Here is a 19236-nt window from a genome sequence, read left to right on the forward strand (position 1 = left end):
AGTAACTCTGGGGGCACCTGGGTGACTCAGTGGGTAAGCATCTGCCTTTGGCTCAGGTCATGATCAAGGTTCTGGGATCAAGTCCCCTGCTGGGGTCCCTGCTCAACAGGAAGTGTGAGTCCACTTCTTCTCCCTCTGCCCTTTCCCCTGGCTTGTACTCTCTCTGTCTCTCAAATAAATAAATAAAATTTTTTAAAAATAAAAAATAAAATGAATAACTCTGTATCATCAGTCATTTGGTTTACCCACCTAGACAGAAGAAAAATAATGATTAGGCCTAACCTCACAGAGTACTAAAAGGGTTTACAATTTAATAATGACAAAATTTCGGCATATATTCTATAAAAAGTGATGTTTTCTGTTTTCAAGTCCACGAATTAAGCCAACTTTCAAATCTTAATATTCTTTTAGGCAAAAGAGCAACCTAGTATCTGCTGCAGTGAAATCTCTTGAGGCTATGTATCCTGAAACCAATTTGCTGCCTTCCATATTACCAAAGTCTAATTATATAACATCAACATTAGGATTATATTAAATTACATTGTTAATCAACAAAAAGACCTACAGTCTTAGTCACTCTGGAACAAATTTACATGCTATCCCATAAATCATAAAAGCAAAGTCAATGGTAATTCTATGAATTTGATTCTTAATCATTTTCTTCCAACTGGATGTCTATCCCCATCTTAACCTTCTCCTACACAGGTAATACACAGTCTTTGGCTAGAGGCCTATAAAGGGTCTTTTAAAGTAGTTACAATTAATAATACCTCTGGAACCCTCAAACATTTGTTTATTTTAATTAAATTCCAGTTCCCTAAAATTCTAAAAGGGAAAAAACAAAAACAAAAACAAAAAAAAACTAGGGGCACCTGAGTGGCTCAGTCTGTTGAATGTCTTCCTTTGGCTCAGGTCATGATCCTGGGGTCCTGGGATCAAGCCCCACATCCCTGCTGAGCAGGGAGCCTCTTCTCCCTCTCCCTCTGCCACTCCCAATTTGTGCTCTCTCTCTGTCAAAAAATGAATAAAAGAAAGAAAGGAAGGAAGAAAAGAAAGAGAGAGAAAGAAAGAAAAAAAAACTACACCTCATAGACTTTTATAAGATAATTACAAAGCTATAATAAATAAGGTGGAAGGAGAACCTTGAAAACCAGACCAAGAATTTAATGGGGAGCCTGGCTGGCTCATTCCATATAGCACGTAACTCTTAATCTTGGAGTTTAAGTTCAAATCCCACAATGGGTGTAGAGAATACTTAAAAGTAAAATCTTTTTTTCCAAAATTCATTTATCTGATAGAGAGGGTTTTGTGTACAAGCACACAAGTAGAGGGAGGGGCAGAGAGAGAGAATCTTGAAGCAGAATCTCTGCTGAGCGCAGAGCCTGAGGTAGGGCTTGATCCCACCACCCATGAGATCGTGAACCTTGCTGAAACCAAGATTCAGATACTCAACCAACTGAGCCACCCAGACACCTCAAAAATAAAATCTTTAAAAAAACAAAAAACAAAAAAACACAGACTGAGAATTTAAGATACTGTCTTCAGGAAAATCTTTAGATGCTTCTTGCAATGGGCCAGATTCCTCCAAAAAATAATCCCATGTCAATTTTAAATGCCAAAACTCACCAAGTTTTCTAATGTCATAATACAGAACATTATAAACCAAGACCTGGTCATTTTCTGTATTAAAAGAGCTATAGGGGCGCCTGGGTGGCTCAGTGGGTTAAGCCACTCCCTTCGGTTCAGGTCATGATCCCAGGGTCCTGGGATGGAGCCCCGCATCGGGCTCTCTGCTCAGCAGGGAGCCTGCTTCCTCATCTCTCTCTTCCGGCCTGTCTCTCTCTCTGCCTGCCTCTCTGCCTTCTTGTGATCTCTGTCAAGTAAATAAATAAAATATTTTTTAAAAAAAATTAAAAAAAAAAAGAGCTATAAACCTAATTATTATCGCCTATATTTCTTCTTGTATAGTCAGTTATTATAGTAAAAAGATAACAAATATAATCTTCAAGTCCAAAATGCTCTGTAGAACCCATCACAAGAAAAAAATTATATGAATAAGGGCTCAAGGGGTGCCTGGGTAGCTCAGTTGGTTAAGTGCCTGACTCCTGATTTCGGCTCAGGAAATAATCTCAGGGTCCTGGAATCAAGCCCCTATCTGGCTCCACGTTCAATACGGAGTCGGCTTGGAATTCTCTTTCCCCCTTCCCATTCTCTATCTCTACCTAAAATAAATAAAATCTTTAAAATAATAAATAAATAAGGGCTCAGAAGCTAAATTTCCAATCTGTACCTATGTAATTAAGAAAACATAGTACATAAAGGAAATAAAAGAAACAGTAGAACTGCCAACTTTGGACTGCTTCTTAAAGAACAAGATGAAAAAAATTCCTGACAAACAAGTAGGTTAAGGAAAGTAAAGCAAGGGCACCTGGGTGGCTCAGTGGGTTAAGTCTCTGCCTTCAGCTCAGGTCATGATCCCAGGGTCCTGGGATCGAGTTCCACGTCGGGCTCTCTGCTCAGCAGGGAGCCTGCTTCCCCCTCTCTCTCTGCCTGCCTCTCTGCCTACTTGTGATTTCTCTCTGTCAAATAAATAAATAAAATCTTAAAAAAAAAAAAAAGGAAAAGGAAAGCAAATTAATCAATCACCCTTTCTGTCCCAAAATAATACTGTTGGTTAGACTAATTCTCAGAAACAATGACCAACAGGATGTATTTACATGACACTTCAATACTTCTGTAAATGACCAAACTCAAGAATTCAATACTCCTTTTTCTTCATTACAAATCTTTACCTCACAGAAATGTAACTGAAGAAAGTATATTTTTGAGTAAAACCAGATTTTCTCTAGTTAGGCTTAGGATTCCCTCTATCACTGGAAAATCAAAATTATTTGAATCTGTTGTTAAATGGCTATTTATGCCACAAGAAGAGTACTAAATTTCAAGATATTTCCAAATTACAAGAGTAGTAGAAGCTCACTGCTACCAGTTTTCATTCTGTCAAATTACTTCTATGCAGTATCTTATTCATCATCCGTGTTCTTCAAGTTTTGGGTAAGAAGGATTCCTATCTCAGTCAGCAAGGGGAAAAAAAAATCCATGATGAAGCACAATGAATGTTTCCTTCTATTGAACACTCTAGGCAACACATCAGCCATTAACTTAATGGAGAAAGAATTTAGCTTTTTCTCAAAGAACATTTTGTGGCCAGCTCAAAGACATAGTGTGGGAAAGTCTCCAGAAACAATTACAAAGTAAAAAAATACCCCTTCTTCCCTTCCTCTGCAGTACTATTGACAGACCATAAACCTTTCTCTTGGGAAAGAGAACAAGATTAGTGTAGCATCCAACCCAAATGCATAAATTAACATTTATGTTAAAAAAAAAAAATTACTGTTTGAAAAACAGAACTGCTCAGAGGTCATCTCATTATAACCAGAGCCCCACTGCCAGCTTAAATTTAAAAGTATGCAATAGGAGAGGAAGTCCTGAGCCTGTTGAAATTTAAATAACTTTAAAATAAGAAAAAGTAAGAATGAGTGAAAACACAAAGAAAAATGCCACACTAGCTGTACCAGTTTAAAAAGACCATTAGAGAACTATTGGGCTGGCTATAAAATGTTGACAAAAGAGAGCAGATGTATAAAACTTAAAGAGAAGAATAATTACTTCATTACATTTAGCCTCAAAGCAGAATGTGTCCCATGTATACTGGAGTTCAAAAGAAATAAAACTCAGGGCACGGTTCTTACCTCTAATCTATTTGTAAGGACAAACAGACCCTGAAAAAAATACAGAAAAATTTGTCAAATCAACCTGTGAGTGGATCAGAGTGGTTCTCATACGAAGGAATATTATTCAGCCTTGGCTTTTTTTTTTTTTAAGATTTATTTATTCATTTTAGAGACAGAAAACACAAATTGGGGGAGAGACAAAGAGAGGGAGAGAGAATCTCAAGCACATTCCCCACTGAGCAGGGACACCAACACAGGGCTCAATCCTATGACACATGAGATCATGACCTGAGCCAAAATCACAATTCAGACACTTAACCAACTGGATCACCCAAGCACCCCTTATTCAGACTTTTAAAAGAAGTAAATTTTAGAGTAGCTAGCTGGCTCAATCAGAGACACAGGCAACTCTTGATCTCATCGTTCTAAATCTGAGCTCCACAGTGGGTATAGAGATTACTCAAAAATAAAACCTAAAATAAATAAATGAATAAATAAATAAGAGCAATATCTTTTTAAAATATAGAAGGAAGTATTGGGGAACCTGGCTGGCTCAATAGGTAGACCATGTGACTCTTACTCTTGGGGTTTTAAGTTCAAGCCCCACAATTGGTATAGAGATCACTTACAAATAAAATCTTTTTTAAAAAAGAAGAAAATTTTGCAAATATGCAACATCATGAATGAACCTTGAGGACAATATGCTAAGTGAAATAAGCTGGTCTCAAAAAGACTAACACTGCATGAGTCCCCTTATATAAGGCATCTGAAATAGTCCAATTTATAGAATCCCAGTATGGACTGATGGTATCAGAGGTTGAAGAGAGGGGAAAATTGGGAATCACTAATCAGTACACATAAAGTTTCAATCACACACAATGACTAAGCTCTTGAGATCTGCTGTACAACATTGCACCTAGAGTCAGCAATACTGTACTTAAAATTTTATTAAGTCTTACCACAGTAAAGTAAAACTAAAAAATGAATTAAAATACTTCTCTACTTTGGAGTGCTTGGGTGGCTCTTGAGATCTGCTCCCTCTGCCCCTCCCCCAGCTCAGACCTCTCTCTGTCTTTCTCTCAAAAAACATAAATGAAATTTTTTTAAAAATACAGTTCTCTATTCAATACAAGATACCTAATGAAAAATAATGGTGGCTAAATTTTGAGAAGAAAAAACAGTATCCTCTACTCATAATAAAGCAAAAACTGTAAACTTTTCAGTTCCTCAATAGTAGAATGAATAAGCATACTGTAATATATTCAAACACTGATATACTCAATAGGGGTTGACAAATTTTTTCTATAAAAGGCCAGACAGTAATTATTTTAGGTTTTGCCAGCCATCTCTTCTCTGATACAACTATTTAACTCTGCCCTTGTAGAACAAAACTAACCATATATACTTTATTATAGACATTGAAATTTGAATTTCATGTAAGTTTCATAGGTCACAAAAAATTCTTTTAACAATTTAAAAATGTAAGAAAGTAGCTAACGGGCTGTACACAAATATGCAGGGGCCATGGGGCACCTAGGCGGCTCACTTGATTAAGCATATAACTTGATTTCCACTCAGGTCATGGTCTCAGGATTTTAAGATTGAGTCCCAGGTTTCATGCTGGGTGTAAAGCCTGCTTAAGTTCTCTCTCTCCTGTGCCCTCTACCCCTTCCCATCTTTCTCTCTCCCCCCTCTCAAACAAACAGACAAACAGGGGTCAGATTTAGCCTATGGGTCACAGTTTGCTTATCCGTGTTCCACAGCAATATGAATGATCTACAACCTTATGCTATGCTGAAACCCACAAGTATGTATGTCTTGAGTGAAAGACACAAAAGAGTATATACTATAAGACTACATTTATATAAAGTTCACAAACAGGTGGAACTGAACTGTAGTATTAGAAGTAAGTAAAGTGGAATGAGGCTCCTGGACAGTACAGTTGCTTGAGCCTTCAACTCTTGGTTTTGGTTCCAGTCGTGATCTCAGGGTCCTGGGATCGAGTCCTGCACTGTGCTCCCTGCTCAGCAAGGAGTCTGCTTCTCCTTATGCCCCTTCTCCCTGCTTGTGCTCTCTCTCTTTCTCAATGTAAAATAAATGAATAAAATCTTAAAAAAAAAAAAAAAAAAAGGATATCCCTGCCCTCCTTAAATAACATCGAGGAGATAGGAAAATTTTCTGCTGTTTGGTCCACTAATGTTTCCACTGCCAGGCACAAGATCTGGCAGGTAAATGTTCAATAAATGTTTATTCGAAAAAATGAACACATTTTAAACATATGATAAATGATTTCATTACTTCTCAAGTAACATACACTCAGGATAAACATAATGGAAATTTAAGGATTTCATAAATGGTACCTTTGTTTAGAAATAGTTCTGTAGAGAACTGTGCAAGAAAGCTATACCATAATTAGATGTCAGTTCAGAGAATAATATACAGAATACCTTTCAGAGATAATTCCATACTGGCAATATTAAAAGTTTATCACAAATAAAGTACACATAACATAAGCTATACCAAAATATCTTCAATTTAGTATAATATGACTTTTTTAAAGAGGATTAGTTAAAACAAATAATGAAGTCAAATTTTTAAAAAATTACATTCTTAAAAAAAAAAATACGTTCTAAGTTAATTGTTCACTTAGTTAACACAAAGCCAAAAATGAAGGTATTTTATTAGGACAAAAAAAATGTTTTGTAATTTAAAATAAGGATCCATTTCACTAGAAGACATCATCGATACCTTTCTTATGGCATTCACCATATAATAAAGGATTCTTTGACCGTGATATTCAACTTTGTGTACAGAGCCAGGTATAGTACAATTATGGGCTCAGTAAATACTGGATAGATAAATCAAAGACAGATATTTTCTTTAGGGGTACCTGAGTGGCTCAGTTGGTTAAGCATCTTTCTTTGCCTCAGATTATGATCCCAGGGTCTTCGGATCAAGACCTACACTGGGCTCCCTACTCAATGGGGAGTCTGCTTATCCCTCTCCTGCTGAGCCCTCCCCCGTCCCCTCTTATGCTCTCTGTCTTACTTACTCTCTCTCAAATAAGTAAATAAAATCTTCTAAAAAAATTTTTTTCTCCTTAAAATCTCCCAGAAACTCTTTCAACCCAAGTTAAGTCTGCAGATCCAAAACAGTTTGAGAAGACAACCAAAAATGGTTCTTCAATTAATATGGGGGAGAGGGGTTAAGGTGTGGGGTTTTTTAAAATGTATTTGAAAAATCTTTACACTCAGTGTGGAATTCGAACTCACAACCCCAAGATCAAGAGTTACATGCTCCTGCAACTGAGCCTGCCAGACTTTTAGAACACCTCATACTGGTCATTTGGTTTCTTTCTTTCTTTCTTTCTTTCTTTCTTTCTTTCTTTTTTTTTTTTGAAGTAGGCTCCTTGCCCAAGGAGGGGCTTGAACTCACAACCCCAAGATCAAGAGTCACATGCTCAACTGACTGAACCAGCCAAGTACCCTTTATACAGGTCATCAGAACCCATTAAAATAAACTCCAGCTGGTAATCTATAATTGCTACTCTATCACGTGATGTCTGTGTAACATCTTACCAAACAGTTGCTTGCCAATCCTTCAGAGAAGTAGAAATGTATCTCACAAGTTATCATCTAAATTCTCAAAACTGTTCAATGAAATTAGTAAAATTTGGTTATACAAAAACCAGAGAACTACAACAAAAGGAATCTGTTTATAGAGCTTTAAATTTTCCAGAAAATGGAGTTTCTAAATTCAAAATATCAAAGCAAGTATTTAGACTTCTTTTTGGATAAGAAATTCTTATTGTTGAGTAGCCAACTTTGTTTTCTGAACTCGAACATTGAAGAGAAAGAACGTTTCAAGTATCGCGTTGCTTCCAGCAGTGTTAGCAAGCCAATATTCTACTGCCACCTAGTGTAGAAAAGCACAACTACTACTGCTTATAGTTAAGACAATAATGAAGACAGAAGACCAATGAATCCTGAAAGTATGACAGAATAAATCAGTGTTTTCAGTCTCTTCTAATCTATACATTTCAAGACCAGATATTTTGCATTTTTTTCTTATAATCAAGTTAACTTCTTATTATTTAATATTTACTGTCTGAAATGTATAAGGGTGGAGTTCATTCTTACACTGCTCAAAAAGATACCACTTTACATTTTCATTGTAAAGACAGACCAATAACATATTAAAAAATCTTCCACCGTAAAATCTTTCTACAATATATAATAAATGCAGAAACCCTATTGTAACACAAGAAAGTTCAATATTAGAAGCATTCTGAAAAAAAAAAAATAAACATAAATAAAACTAAAAAGTACTCTGGCTTTTTAACAAGAATGAAGTACTAGATACATTCCACAAGATAAATCTCACACAGAAGCTGAAAATACCATTTTCTTTTTTTTTTTAAGATTTTATATATTTATTTGACAGACAGAGATCACAAGTAGGCAGAGAGGAAGGGGGAAGCAGGCTCCCTGCTGAGCAGACAGCCCGATGTGGGGCTTGATCCCAGGACCCTGGGATCACAACCCAAGCCGAAAGCAGAGGCTTTAACCCACTGAGCCACCCAGGTGCCCCTGAAAATACCATTTTCTGACAATACAAAAAATTATTACTAATACGCAGTCAACTTAAATCCCTTTATAAACTTAATACCAAATGTACTTTAAAGCTTCTGCTTTTACTATAAACACTTCTCACAAAACTTTCCTGGTTTTTCGGAAACTAGGATCAAATTGTGGTTTTAAAATAATATAAAAGGGGTGCCTGGGTGGCTAAGTCGGTTAACCATCTGCCTTCAGCTCAGGTCATGATCTCAGAGTCCTGCAATTGAGCCCTGCACCAGGCTCCCTGCTTGGTAGGAAGCCTGCTTCTCCCCCTCCCTCTGCCTGTCACTCTCCCAAGTAAATAACTAAATCTTTAAAAAAATAAAATAATATAAACAAGTAAGGAAAACCAAAAACATACACCACAATTTGCAAAACATAAAACTATTTGAATATTAAAAAGGTTAAGTTCTCCGGGAGAATTTAACATCTTCTACTTTCATCATATCCCAAAACATCTAAGCAATATGTTTATTAAAAGTCTCCAAAAAAAGCTTTCACAAGCACTGAGTACAAGTATACCAAATTCTTAATACTGAAAATAGCACAAAAACCACTCAAGATGAATTTTTTTTAGAGCTAAATGCAGAAAATTATGTAGTCTATGCCCCCACCTCGTGTTTTAAGAAAGAAAGGAGAGATTGTTGGTGATGGGGTTCAAGGCATGCTACCCGAAAATACAGTATCTTGGCATACAGATTCTTGGAAACTGAAGTAGTTGGAAAAAAGGCAGAGCAAGGTCTTTTTGACCTTTCCCCCCATCCCCTTCCCCTGAAATAGGTCATAAAACCCACTTGTGAGAGATGCCTCCAGAAGAAAGGAGCATCCTCATCTCCAAAGACAGATACAAAGATGAACCCTACAAATAGGTCTTGATAAGTTTTCCCCAGTTTACTATGTTTAACTCTTCATCAAACCCAAAATAAAATATTCAGTCTGTTCCTTTGGATCTTCATTTCCTTACGAAAGCTCCAATATCATGCAAAACTTATGAGAAATAAATTTGTATGCTTTTCTCCTGTTAATCTGTCTTTGTCAGTTTATTTTCAGACATGGCCAGGGACCCTATGAGGATCAAGAAGAAACCTTTTCCTCCCTTATAGTGACTAAACATAGTGTACTGTCTATGTCAAAAGAAAATTCCTGGAAATTTAAAACATGACCAAGTGAAAAATGCAATTAAAATGCTAGAGGAAGTAAATGCTAGTAAAATTGAGGAAATGCTAGTAAAGTTGAGGAAATCTATCAAAAAGGAAGAAAATGGAAAATAGAGAAAATAAAAGAAAACCAAGGATCAGTCTAGAAGGTCTAACATATGAAATCAGAGTGCTAAAAAGAGACTCAAAGAAAAATCAAAGTAAGAATACAACTTTTCCCAGAACTAAAGGTCATGAGTCTCCAGATTCAAAAGGTCCACAGTGGCCAAAATAATGAAATAAAAAAAAAATAAATAAAAGAAAACCACACACCAGGGATACTCATGGAAATAAAGGATAGGAAAAAATCCTAAAAGCTCACAGAGGAAAAGGTCACATGGAATGAAACAATGCCTTCAAAACTAAGTCAATATCACAACCTAGAGATATATTCTCAACCAAACTAGCAACTAAGTGTGAACTAGAATAAAGACACTTTTTTAAAACTTAAAAAGAAAAAAGTGAGAGGGCCAATTATCATATGATCTCACTGATTTGAGGAATTTGAGAAATAAGACAGAGCATAATAGAGGAAGGGAGGGAAAAAAAAACAAGACAAAACTAGAGAGGGAGACAAACCTTAAGAGACTCGTGGTCTCAGGAAACAAACTGAGTGTTGCTGCAGTGGAGAGGGGTGGGAGGGATAGGGTGGCTGGGTGATGGACACTGGGTATGTGCTATGGTGAGTGCTGTGAATTGTGTAAGACTGATGAATCACAGACCTGTACCCCAGAAACAAATTATACATTATATGTTAATTTAAACATTCATTCATTCATTCATTTTTTAAACAAAAAGAAAAGAAACCCAAAAAAAGGAAAAAGTGACCCTTTCTTAAGGAGCTACTTGAAAACATGCTTCAGGCTCTGTGAAGAGACACTGAAAGTAAGGAGAAACCAGCAAGAAGGCAGAGCCACTCTTAAGTATACATCTTGGACTGTACAGTGATGCTCTGACAGCCAATCTGGCCCTGAAGACCATGTCAAGAAACCTAAAATAAGGTCCCAAAGCAGTCAAATCCTCATGAAGGAAAGACATTACCATGACTGTAATCAAACATATTCATGAGAAACCCCTACCTTGGGACCAGCTGAAGACAACTCAAAGAAGGAAAATTACTTGTGTGTCTGTCCTTTCTTTTCAGTTCATTGTACCTAATAAGTAGGCCATTCCCTGCTTTTCATTCTTTGTTCATGTTGTAGAGTGGGCTAGGAACCACTCTAAACTGCCTATAATCTGCATGAATTGGCACCTTATAACTGTCTTTTCAAAAGCTAACCACAGACTTATTGTCTGTATTCCTCAGGAACTATAAATTCCACAAGGGCAGGGACTGTAGCTATGACGTTTACTGCTGCATCCCAAGCACAGGGCATGGCATGTATTAAGATGCTTTGAAATGTCTGTGGTATAAATAAGTGCACAAAAACATTAATATAGGTTATGTCAGCTTGTGGTATTATGAGTTTTTAATACATTTCACATTTCTAAATAATGCTTATTATAAAAATTAATAAGGGACTGAGGGTTGCTGGGGGGAGGGGAAGTGTGGAGAGGGTGCTTGAGTTATGGACATTGGGGAGGAAATGTGATATAGTGAGTGCTGTGAAGTGTGTAAGCCTGATGATTCACAAACCTGTACCCTTGGGGCAAATAATACATTATATGTTAATAAAAATAATTAATAATTAACAAGGGAAAGCATATAGGTAACTCAATATTGGTAAAACAAAAAAATATTTGATTCCTGAATTACAAAATATACGGAACTCATATCAACACAGGTCTTTTCTTTCCAGTCAACCTAATTCTCAAACAAATTACAAATTTTTATGGCTTCAAGAAGAGAAACAGAACCAGGTATTTCAAATAGAAATATTTGGGGATCGCCTGGGTGGCTCAGTTGGTTAAGCATCTGACTCTTTTTTAAAATTTTATTGATTGATGAGAGAGAGAGAGAGAGGCAAAGGGAGATCAGTGTGGGACTCAATCCCAGGACCCTGGGAACATGACCTGAGCCAAAGGCAGATGCTTAACCAACTGAACTACCCATCACCCTACATCTGACTCTTGATTTCAGCTCAGGTCATGATCCCAGGGTCATGAGATCAAGTCTTCTGTGGGGCTCCATGCTCAGGGCAGAGACTGCTTAGAATTCTTACTCTCCCTTTCTCTCTACCCCTCTCCCCTGCTCACTCACACCTGCTCATTCTCTCTAAAATAAATAAAATCTTTAAAATAGAAATATTTTTATAGCCTTTTACTATTATAAATCTTAAGAGTGTGCCTGGGTGGCTCAGTCTGTGAAGCATCTACCTTCGGCTCAGGTCATGATCCCAGGGTCCGAGGATCCAGCCGCACATCTGGCTCCCTGCTCACCAAGAAGCCTGCTTCTCCCTCTTCCACTCCCCCTGCTTGTGTTCCCTCTCTCACTGTCTGTCAATTAAATAAATAAATAAAATCTTAAAAATAAATAAATCTTTTCTTTAAGTTTGTTTGTTTTAGTAATCTCTACGCCCAACGTGGGGCTCAAACTCATAACCTCAGAACCAAGAGTCATGCTATTCCAACTAAGCCAGCCAGGTACCCCCTTAGAGATTTTAAGTAACCTCTACAAGCCAACATGGGGCTCTAACTTACAAACCTGGGATCAAAAGTCACATGCTCTACTGACTGAGCCACCAGGCTCCCCTTATATTTCTTTTTTTAAGACTTATTTATTTAGGGGCGCCTGGGTGGCTCAGTGGGTTAAGGCACTCCCTTCGGCTCGGGTCATGATCTCAGGGTCCTGGGATCGAGTCCTGCGTCGGGCTCTCTGCTCAGCAGGGAGCTTGCTTCCCTCTCTCTCTCTCTGCCTGCCTCTCCATCCACTTGTGATCTCTGTCAAATAAATAAATAAAATCTTTTAAAAAAAAAAAAGACTTATTTATTTATTTGGGGGGAGTAAGGAGCAGAGGGAGAGGGAGATAGAGAATCTCAAGCAGACTACCCACTGAGTGTGGAGCCCAACAGGGGCACAATCCCACAATCCTGAGATCATGACCTGAGCTGAAACCAAGAGGTGTATGTTCATCTGACTGAGCCACCCAGGTGCCCCTAAACATTATTATGTTATTGGTAAGTTATTTTCTTATGTAAATTTAAACCAGTTTTCATGTTGATAGTTTTTACTTGGTTCTCAGGCTTACAACATTTCATTGTATATTACCTTATATTATGTTAATAAACACATAAACTTCACATATTCAATATGAAAAAAATTTCAAATTGTCTTATGAAGAACATACACTGAGTACCACAGAAACATTAAAGCTTATTTCTAATTCACCACAAAACTCATGAACATAAAGAATAAGCAGCAAAATTCCTCAGAGGATAAAACACCAAATAATCCCTATTTCTAGCTTTCAGATTTTTATCAAGTAACTTCTAAACTAAATTATAAAAATAATTTATATATTATATTGTTTCCAAATATTAAACCTGAGATTAAAAACAGACGTTTGAGACAGGAATCAGCACATTTTTTTTCTATAAAGGTTCAGACAGAAAATGTGTTAGATTTTGAGGTGCCTGGGTGGCTCAGTCAATTAAGCATCTGCCTTCAGCTCAGGTCATGATCCCAGGGCCCTGGAATTGAGCCCCACATCAGGCTCCCTGCTCATCAGGGGAGTCTGCTTCTCTCCCTCTCTCTGCCTCTGCCCCTGCTTGTGCGCACGCTCTCCCTAATAAATAAAATAAAAACTTAATTTAAAAAATTTAATATAAAACCTCAGTGAGGGAACACAAAATTATCACCAAAAGAGGGGCAGTAGTGAATACAGACATAGGCCAGTGGTGAATACAGAAGGTTAAGTACAAAAGGTGATGTAGTTTCAGTTAAGTAATATCTTTCTCTAGAATTCCAGTAAACTAGGATAAGCATCATCCCTTGTAAGGTTAACAGCAGAGGCAAGAAATAAAGAATTTACAAATGAATATCTAGAATAAATTGAAATTATAAATAAACCAAAAGATGGGTTAAAATGGCAGAGTATTTATATATGAGGTCATCTCCCTAACTAAACACATCATTCCCAATTTACTGGTTTCACTGCCCCTCAGGAGCTATGAAAAACAGAACTGGAGCAAACAAATGGCCAGCTTCATGTATCTACAAACTGATGAAAGGTGTGCCCTCTTGTGAGCAATAGGTAAGCCTAGAGAGGATCCATGTCCCAGCCAAGTAGGATAGGAAAACTTCCAAGCGGAAACAGAGACTAGTACAAATGCCACAATCAGTACAATACATCTGGGCACACAATGTGAAGGTCAGAGGGAAAGACTGCAGCTCGGGATATCTGAAACACAGCCTATAAATGAATGCAATAAGGAACCTAACACGTACATCCTATTCCCTGCCGGGAGTTAAACATCCTTTCCTCCTACTCCTGTTGTTGTTCTCACTTTCACTTTCTTCACAGAACTTGATTCTCTACAGATGACTGAAAGGTGTGGCCACCAAACGACATAAGGTACTACTCCACTTTTATCCTCAGTTTGTTTCCCTTTGCTCGGACTCCTTCATTTTTTTATTTTCTTCTCTGCTCTTCTAGCCTGCATGTTGAATTCAAGATAGCTTTGACTCCACAAAGACAAAAGAAAAAAATGTTTTTAATTCTGCTGTTATCTACATGTAAAAATGTATACCCTGCTCACCTTATACTCATAAGGACGGCTCGTATCAAAACAAAACCAGAAAATATCAAGTGTTGGCAAGGGTGTAAAGAAATCAAAACTCTTTTTTTTTTTTTAAGACTTTATTTATTTATTTGCAGACATAGATCACAAGTAGGCAGAGAGGCAGCTGGAGTGAGAGGAGGAAGCAGGCTCCCTGCTGGGCAGAGAGACCTGATACATGGCTCGATCCCAGGAACTTGGGATCATTACCTGAGCCGAAGGCAGAGGCTTTAACCCACTGAGCCACCCAGGTGCCCCAAGAAATCAGAACTCTTATGCACTGTTGGTGGAAATGTAAAATGGTACAGCCACTGTGGAAAACAGCTGGCACTTCTCAAAATATTACAAATAGAATTACCATATGACCCAGCAATTCCACCTCTGGATATTTACCCCAAAGAACTGAAAGCAGCATCGCAAAGAGGTAACTGCAACCCTGTGTTCACAGCAGCATCATTCACAACTAAAACATGGTAGCAACACAAGTATCCAATGACATGAATGCATAAAGCAAGTATAGGATATACATACAATGGAATATTATTCAACCTTTAAAAGACAGGAAATTCTGATATATGCAACATAAACATTGATGACATTATGCTAAGCAAAGCATGTCAGACACACACACAAACAAAAACAAATACTTCATGATTCCACTTACATGAGATACTTAAAAGTAGTCAAAATCAGAGAATCAATAGAATGGCGGTTATGGGGAGTTAGTGTTTAATGGGTACAGAATTCCAGTTTCACAGGATGAAAAGAGTTATAGATATGGATGGTGGTAATGGATGCACAATATCATAAAAGTTTTTAATACCATTGAACTGTACACTTCAAAATGGTTATGATAAAAAAAATTCTCTCTTTTTAAAGATTTATTCATCTATTTTAGAGAGGGCATGAGAAGGGGGAGAGGGGTTGAAGGAGACAAGGACAGAGAGTCCCAAGCAGACTCCCCACTGACCGGGGAGCCTAACATGGGGCTCCATCCCACAACCCTGAGATCACAACCCAAGCTGAAACCCAGAGATGGCCACTTAACAGATTATGCTACTCAGGTGCCCCCAATGATAAATTCTGTTATTAAGTATTTTGCCGCCAAAAAAAAAAAAAAAAAAAAAAAAAAAAAAAAAAGTATGCCCTGCTAGAAAGCAGGAATTATGGTTAGCAGAAATAAAGAAATAAAGGTTGCTTTATTTTTTTCTTGGCTCCTCCACCAATGCATATTGGAAACCACTATGCTATTGTCAAATTGAACATATTTACTATTTCCTGAACCTGCTCCATTGGACTAGTTACCATTTTCCTGCCTTACTCCTATTTTCTTAACCTAGAATGTCCTACATGGTTGCCCCTCATTTCAGTCTAAAATATTCTACACTTTCTTCAAGAGCAGCAAAAATGGCATTTCCAAGAACCTGCCCAAAAGAGCTATTGCCTCTTTCTGTCCACAGTAGCTTTTTCAGATCTCTATTTCCAAATACTACAGCAACTTTGTATCATGATTGCTTGTGTGTGTTCTCTTACTGCAGAAGAACATGCTCAAAGACTTATATATAAAAATCCTGTTTGGGGCACCTGGGTGGCTCAGTGGGTTAGGCTGCTGCCTTCAGCTCAGGTCATGATCTCGGGGTCCTGGAATCAAGTCCTGCATCGGGCTCTCTGCTCAGCAGGGAGCCTGCTTCCTTCTCTCTCTCTCTGCCTGCCTCTCTGCCTACTTGTGATCTCTCTCTGTCAAATAAATAAATGAAATCTTAAAAAAAAAAAAATCTTGTTTGCTTTTTATGCTTTTTCAAAAATTAGAGAGATGTTTGTAACTCAGTGCTGCTTAAAAGGTAAGTGAAGATTGGAACTAGATGTCATCTAGAACCCATAGTTTCAGCCCTAGGTCAAAAAACCAAAGGTTTTTTCCCCTTGGTATCTCAATTGGCTATACAGAGGCTGTTCTGCAAAGCATAGGCAAATAAATCTTCTGTTCTACTCCCAGCACCAACTGAGCCATGCCAGCTCTTCAACTACTTCAAAATTACTTCAGCTCTTCAAAATTACTCAGAAAACTGAAGTATTCCATCCTCAGAAGACTGAAAGCAGAAAGAGCAATACTTGGATACTATTCATCAATATATTCAAAAGTAAGTAAGAGAGCGTTTCCAGGCAATGTCTTCTCTGGGTAGCCTGCAATTCTTACCTCACTACCAAGCAAAATAATCATACTGTCCACCTAAAGAGCAGTAGCCCCCAGTGTTTGGAGTTCCTAAGATACTGCCTACACATGTGCTTTTCTTACTTCTTGGCCTACAGTCCCTCATCCTCATCCCCCTTACAGGCTTAGCAAACACCTCAAAAACTCAGGTAAGAAGTCAAATTCTCTAGGAAACCTTTTCTGACCACTTGGAGAATAAGATTTGATAGAAACAAAAGGCATTCATTAGTCTTTATGATATCAATTAAAATTAGAATAGGGGTGCCTGACTGGCTTAATCGGTAGAGCACACAACTCTTGATCTTGGGTTTGTGAGATCAAGCCCCACACTGGGTATATAGAGATTTCTTTAAAATCTTTAAAACAGGGGTGCCTGGGTGGCTCAGTGGGTTAAGCCTCTGCCTTCGGCTCAGGTCATAATCTCAGTCCTGGGATAGAGCCCCCAACAGGCTCTCTGCTCAGCCCGGAGCCTGCTTCCCCATTTCTCTTCTCTGCCTGCCTCTCTGCCTACTTGTAATCTCTGTCAATAAATAAATAAAATCTTAAAAAAATACTTAAAATCTTTAAAATAAAATAAAATTACTCAGAATGTCTAGGATCACACCTGAGATAATACCTCTAATATTTCCATGAAACAGTCCATTTACTCTTTGTGAAATAACTGTTTTGCCTTTCCCCCCGCCCCCAGATTCAAATCCTGTAAGCAAAAGCAGTTTTAAAAAAAAGAATGCCTCTTAAAGTCTAAGCAGTTTCAAAACAAATAGCAGATGCAAAAAAACAGATGAAATTTCAACACCATCTTTAACCAAAGTGTGATTTTAGACTAACTAGACTTAGATGCCCTGAGCCTGTTTCCTATTCTTTAAAATGGGTATCCACCTAGTACAGTTCCTCACTGAAGGCCCACAAAAATCGAAAATCATTTTTATTGTCTATCTCTAGAGTATACTTCAGCACTGGATTCATTCAGGTGACTAGCTCTCAGTCTGAAACTGTGTTGTTCAATGGCCACAGGTAACTACTGGTCACTTGAAATCTGGCTAATACAAAATGACATGTGCTTTAAGTGTAAAATGTATACATTTCAAAGACTCGGCGGAAAAAATACCTTATTAACATTTTGTATGTCGATTACATGAAAAGAGATAATACTTTGGATCCACTGGGTTAAATGTAATAAAATTAATTTCATCTGCTTCTTTTTAACTTTTTTAATGTGGCTTTTAGAAAATTTTAAATTAGATGTTTAGCTCTCATTACATGTTTACTGGACAGGCTGACTTATACTTGACTTCAAGCTAGTAAATGCGCTCTTTTAACCATACCATGCACTACTTGACACGGGTTCACTCCGGCGAACCCTCCACCCGCTATCCCAGCATGCAGTGGCTCACTTTAACTTCCACAACCTCGGAAAGCTAGACTTAACAGCTCTTCAATTTTCATTTTAATCTAGAGCGCACAGATTCGCCAAAGCAACTCGAAATTGCTGCCCACACAACAACAGAGAAAAAAGTGGAGAAAAAGCCCGCAGTCCTGCCTGTTCCTGTCTGCTCCAGGGCACGGAGCTTGAGCAGAAAGGGATCACCCTTAAGAATGTGACAGGCGGCGACGGAGCGAGCGCCCCGCATCTGAAGAATATAATGTAGAGCCCACGAAGTGGAGGTGTAAGAAGGAAAGCCTTCTCAGCTTCTGGGGTGCCCAATCTGAGAGCGGAGGGGAAGGGATTGGGCTCAGCGGCCGCAGCTGCGGGGAGGACGGATACCTTAAGAATCCCCCTCATCTTCGCCAGAAAGGGGCGGAACTCCTCGAGTGACACCTCGGGATAGAGCTGGCTCCGCAGCAGCTCCTCCGTGATGCCTTGGTGCCCATAGAAAGCTTCCTGGGCCAGGCCGTTCAGCAACCCACTCAGGGCTTTGGAGCTCTCAAGCTCGCCCGCCATGGTCAGCAGCAGCCCCGCCCCGCAACAGCTGAGCGAGGGCCCCACTACGGCACCCGGGATGGGCCTAAATGGCTTGGGCAAAGGCGCCCGGGACAAATGGCGGCCAAGTTCCACCAGAGGTCAGTATCGGCAGCTCTCAGCTTTGCTCCGCAAAACTCATCCCCTTAGGTTGCCACCAGGGAGCCATCCATTCAGTTCAGAAGAATCACTTTACTTACTGATCCCCTTCCTCATTTCAGGGTCTGCTGAAAGGAAAGATCTACCTGTTGGAGATCAGTTGAGATGGGGAACTATCCATAAAATCTTAAAAAAAAAAAGAGAGAGAGAGATGGGAAACTATCCAATGAAGGTGGCAGTTTAACTTTGGAACCGCTGCGCCTCATTCCAGGCCTTACAAATCCGCTAACTGAATAGGATCATTCATATCGATCTATCACTCGTATCTAATCTCTGCCTAATCATTACCTGACCACCTTTTGTCCCAGAAAATTTAACTATCCCCAGATAACAAAGTGTTTGCTAGGATTGTTACTTGCCTTTTTACAATTATGGGTCCTGTCTTTCTGGCTAAATCGGTGTGGCTCTGATCCAATGCTCCTTTCTATAATAAAGATTTTGCTAACATTTTCTTTACAATCCTGAAATGAAATGCACGGGTTATGTAACTTTCTACCCATATGATTTCAAAAAATCAATATGTTATTCGCTCATAAAAAGGAATGAGGTACTGATACATACTACAACATGGATGAATCTTAAAAACATGCTAAGTGAAAGAAGACGGACATAAAAGGTGAGATAAGGTAAGATCCTATTT

At 38.4% G+C, this 19236-nt stretch overlaps 1 protein-coding gene across 2 annotated transcripts in view; it reads right to left on the reverse strand.

Annotated features, from left to right (window-relative positions):
• COMMD1 (copper metabolism domain containing 1) overlaps positions 1-18460 on the reverse strand; it is a 209147-nt gene extending 190687 nt beyond the window's left edge. Inside the window, exons 1-2 of one of the 2 annotated variants that reach the window (XM_059406002.1) lie at positions 18243-18460; positions 3753-3782 (exon numbers count right to left, since the gene is read on the reverse strand). In XM_059406002.1, coding sequence (XP_059261985.1) covers positions 3753-3782; positions 18243-18419 — 207 coding nt within the window. In that variant the 5' untranslated portion in view covers positions 18420-18460. The remainder of the gene's footprint in view (positions 1-3752; positions 3783-18242) is intronic. The other variant, XM_059406003.1, reaches the window with a different exon arrangement.
• Between the last annotated feature and the right edge of the window lie 776 nt (positions 18461-19236).

The sequence above is a fragment of the Mustela nigripes genome, chromosome 7 (assembly GCF_022355385.1).
Source record: "Mustela nigripes isolate SB6536 chromosome 7, MUSNIG.SB6536, whole genome shotgun sequence".
NCBI classification, from domain to species: Eukaryota; Metazoa; Chordata; class Mammalia; order Carnivora; family Mustelidae; genus Mustela; species Mustela nigripes.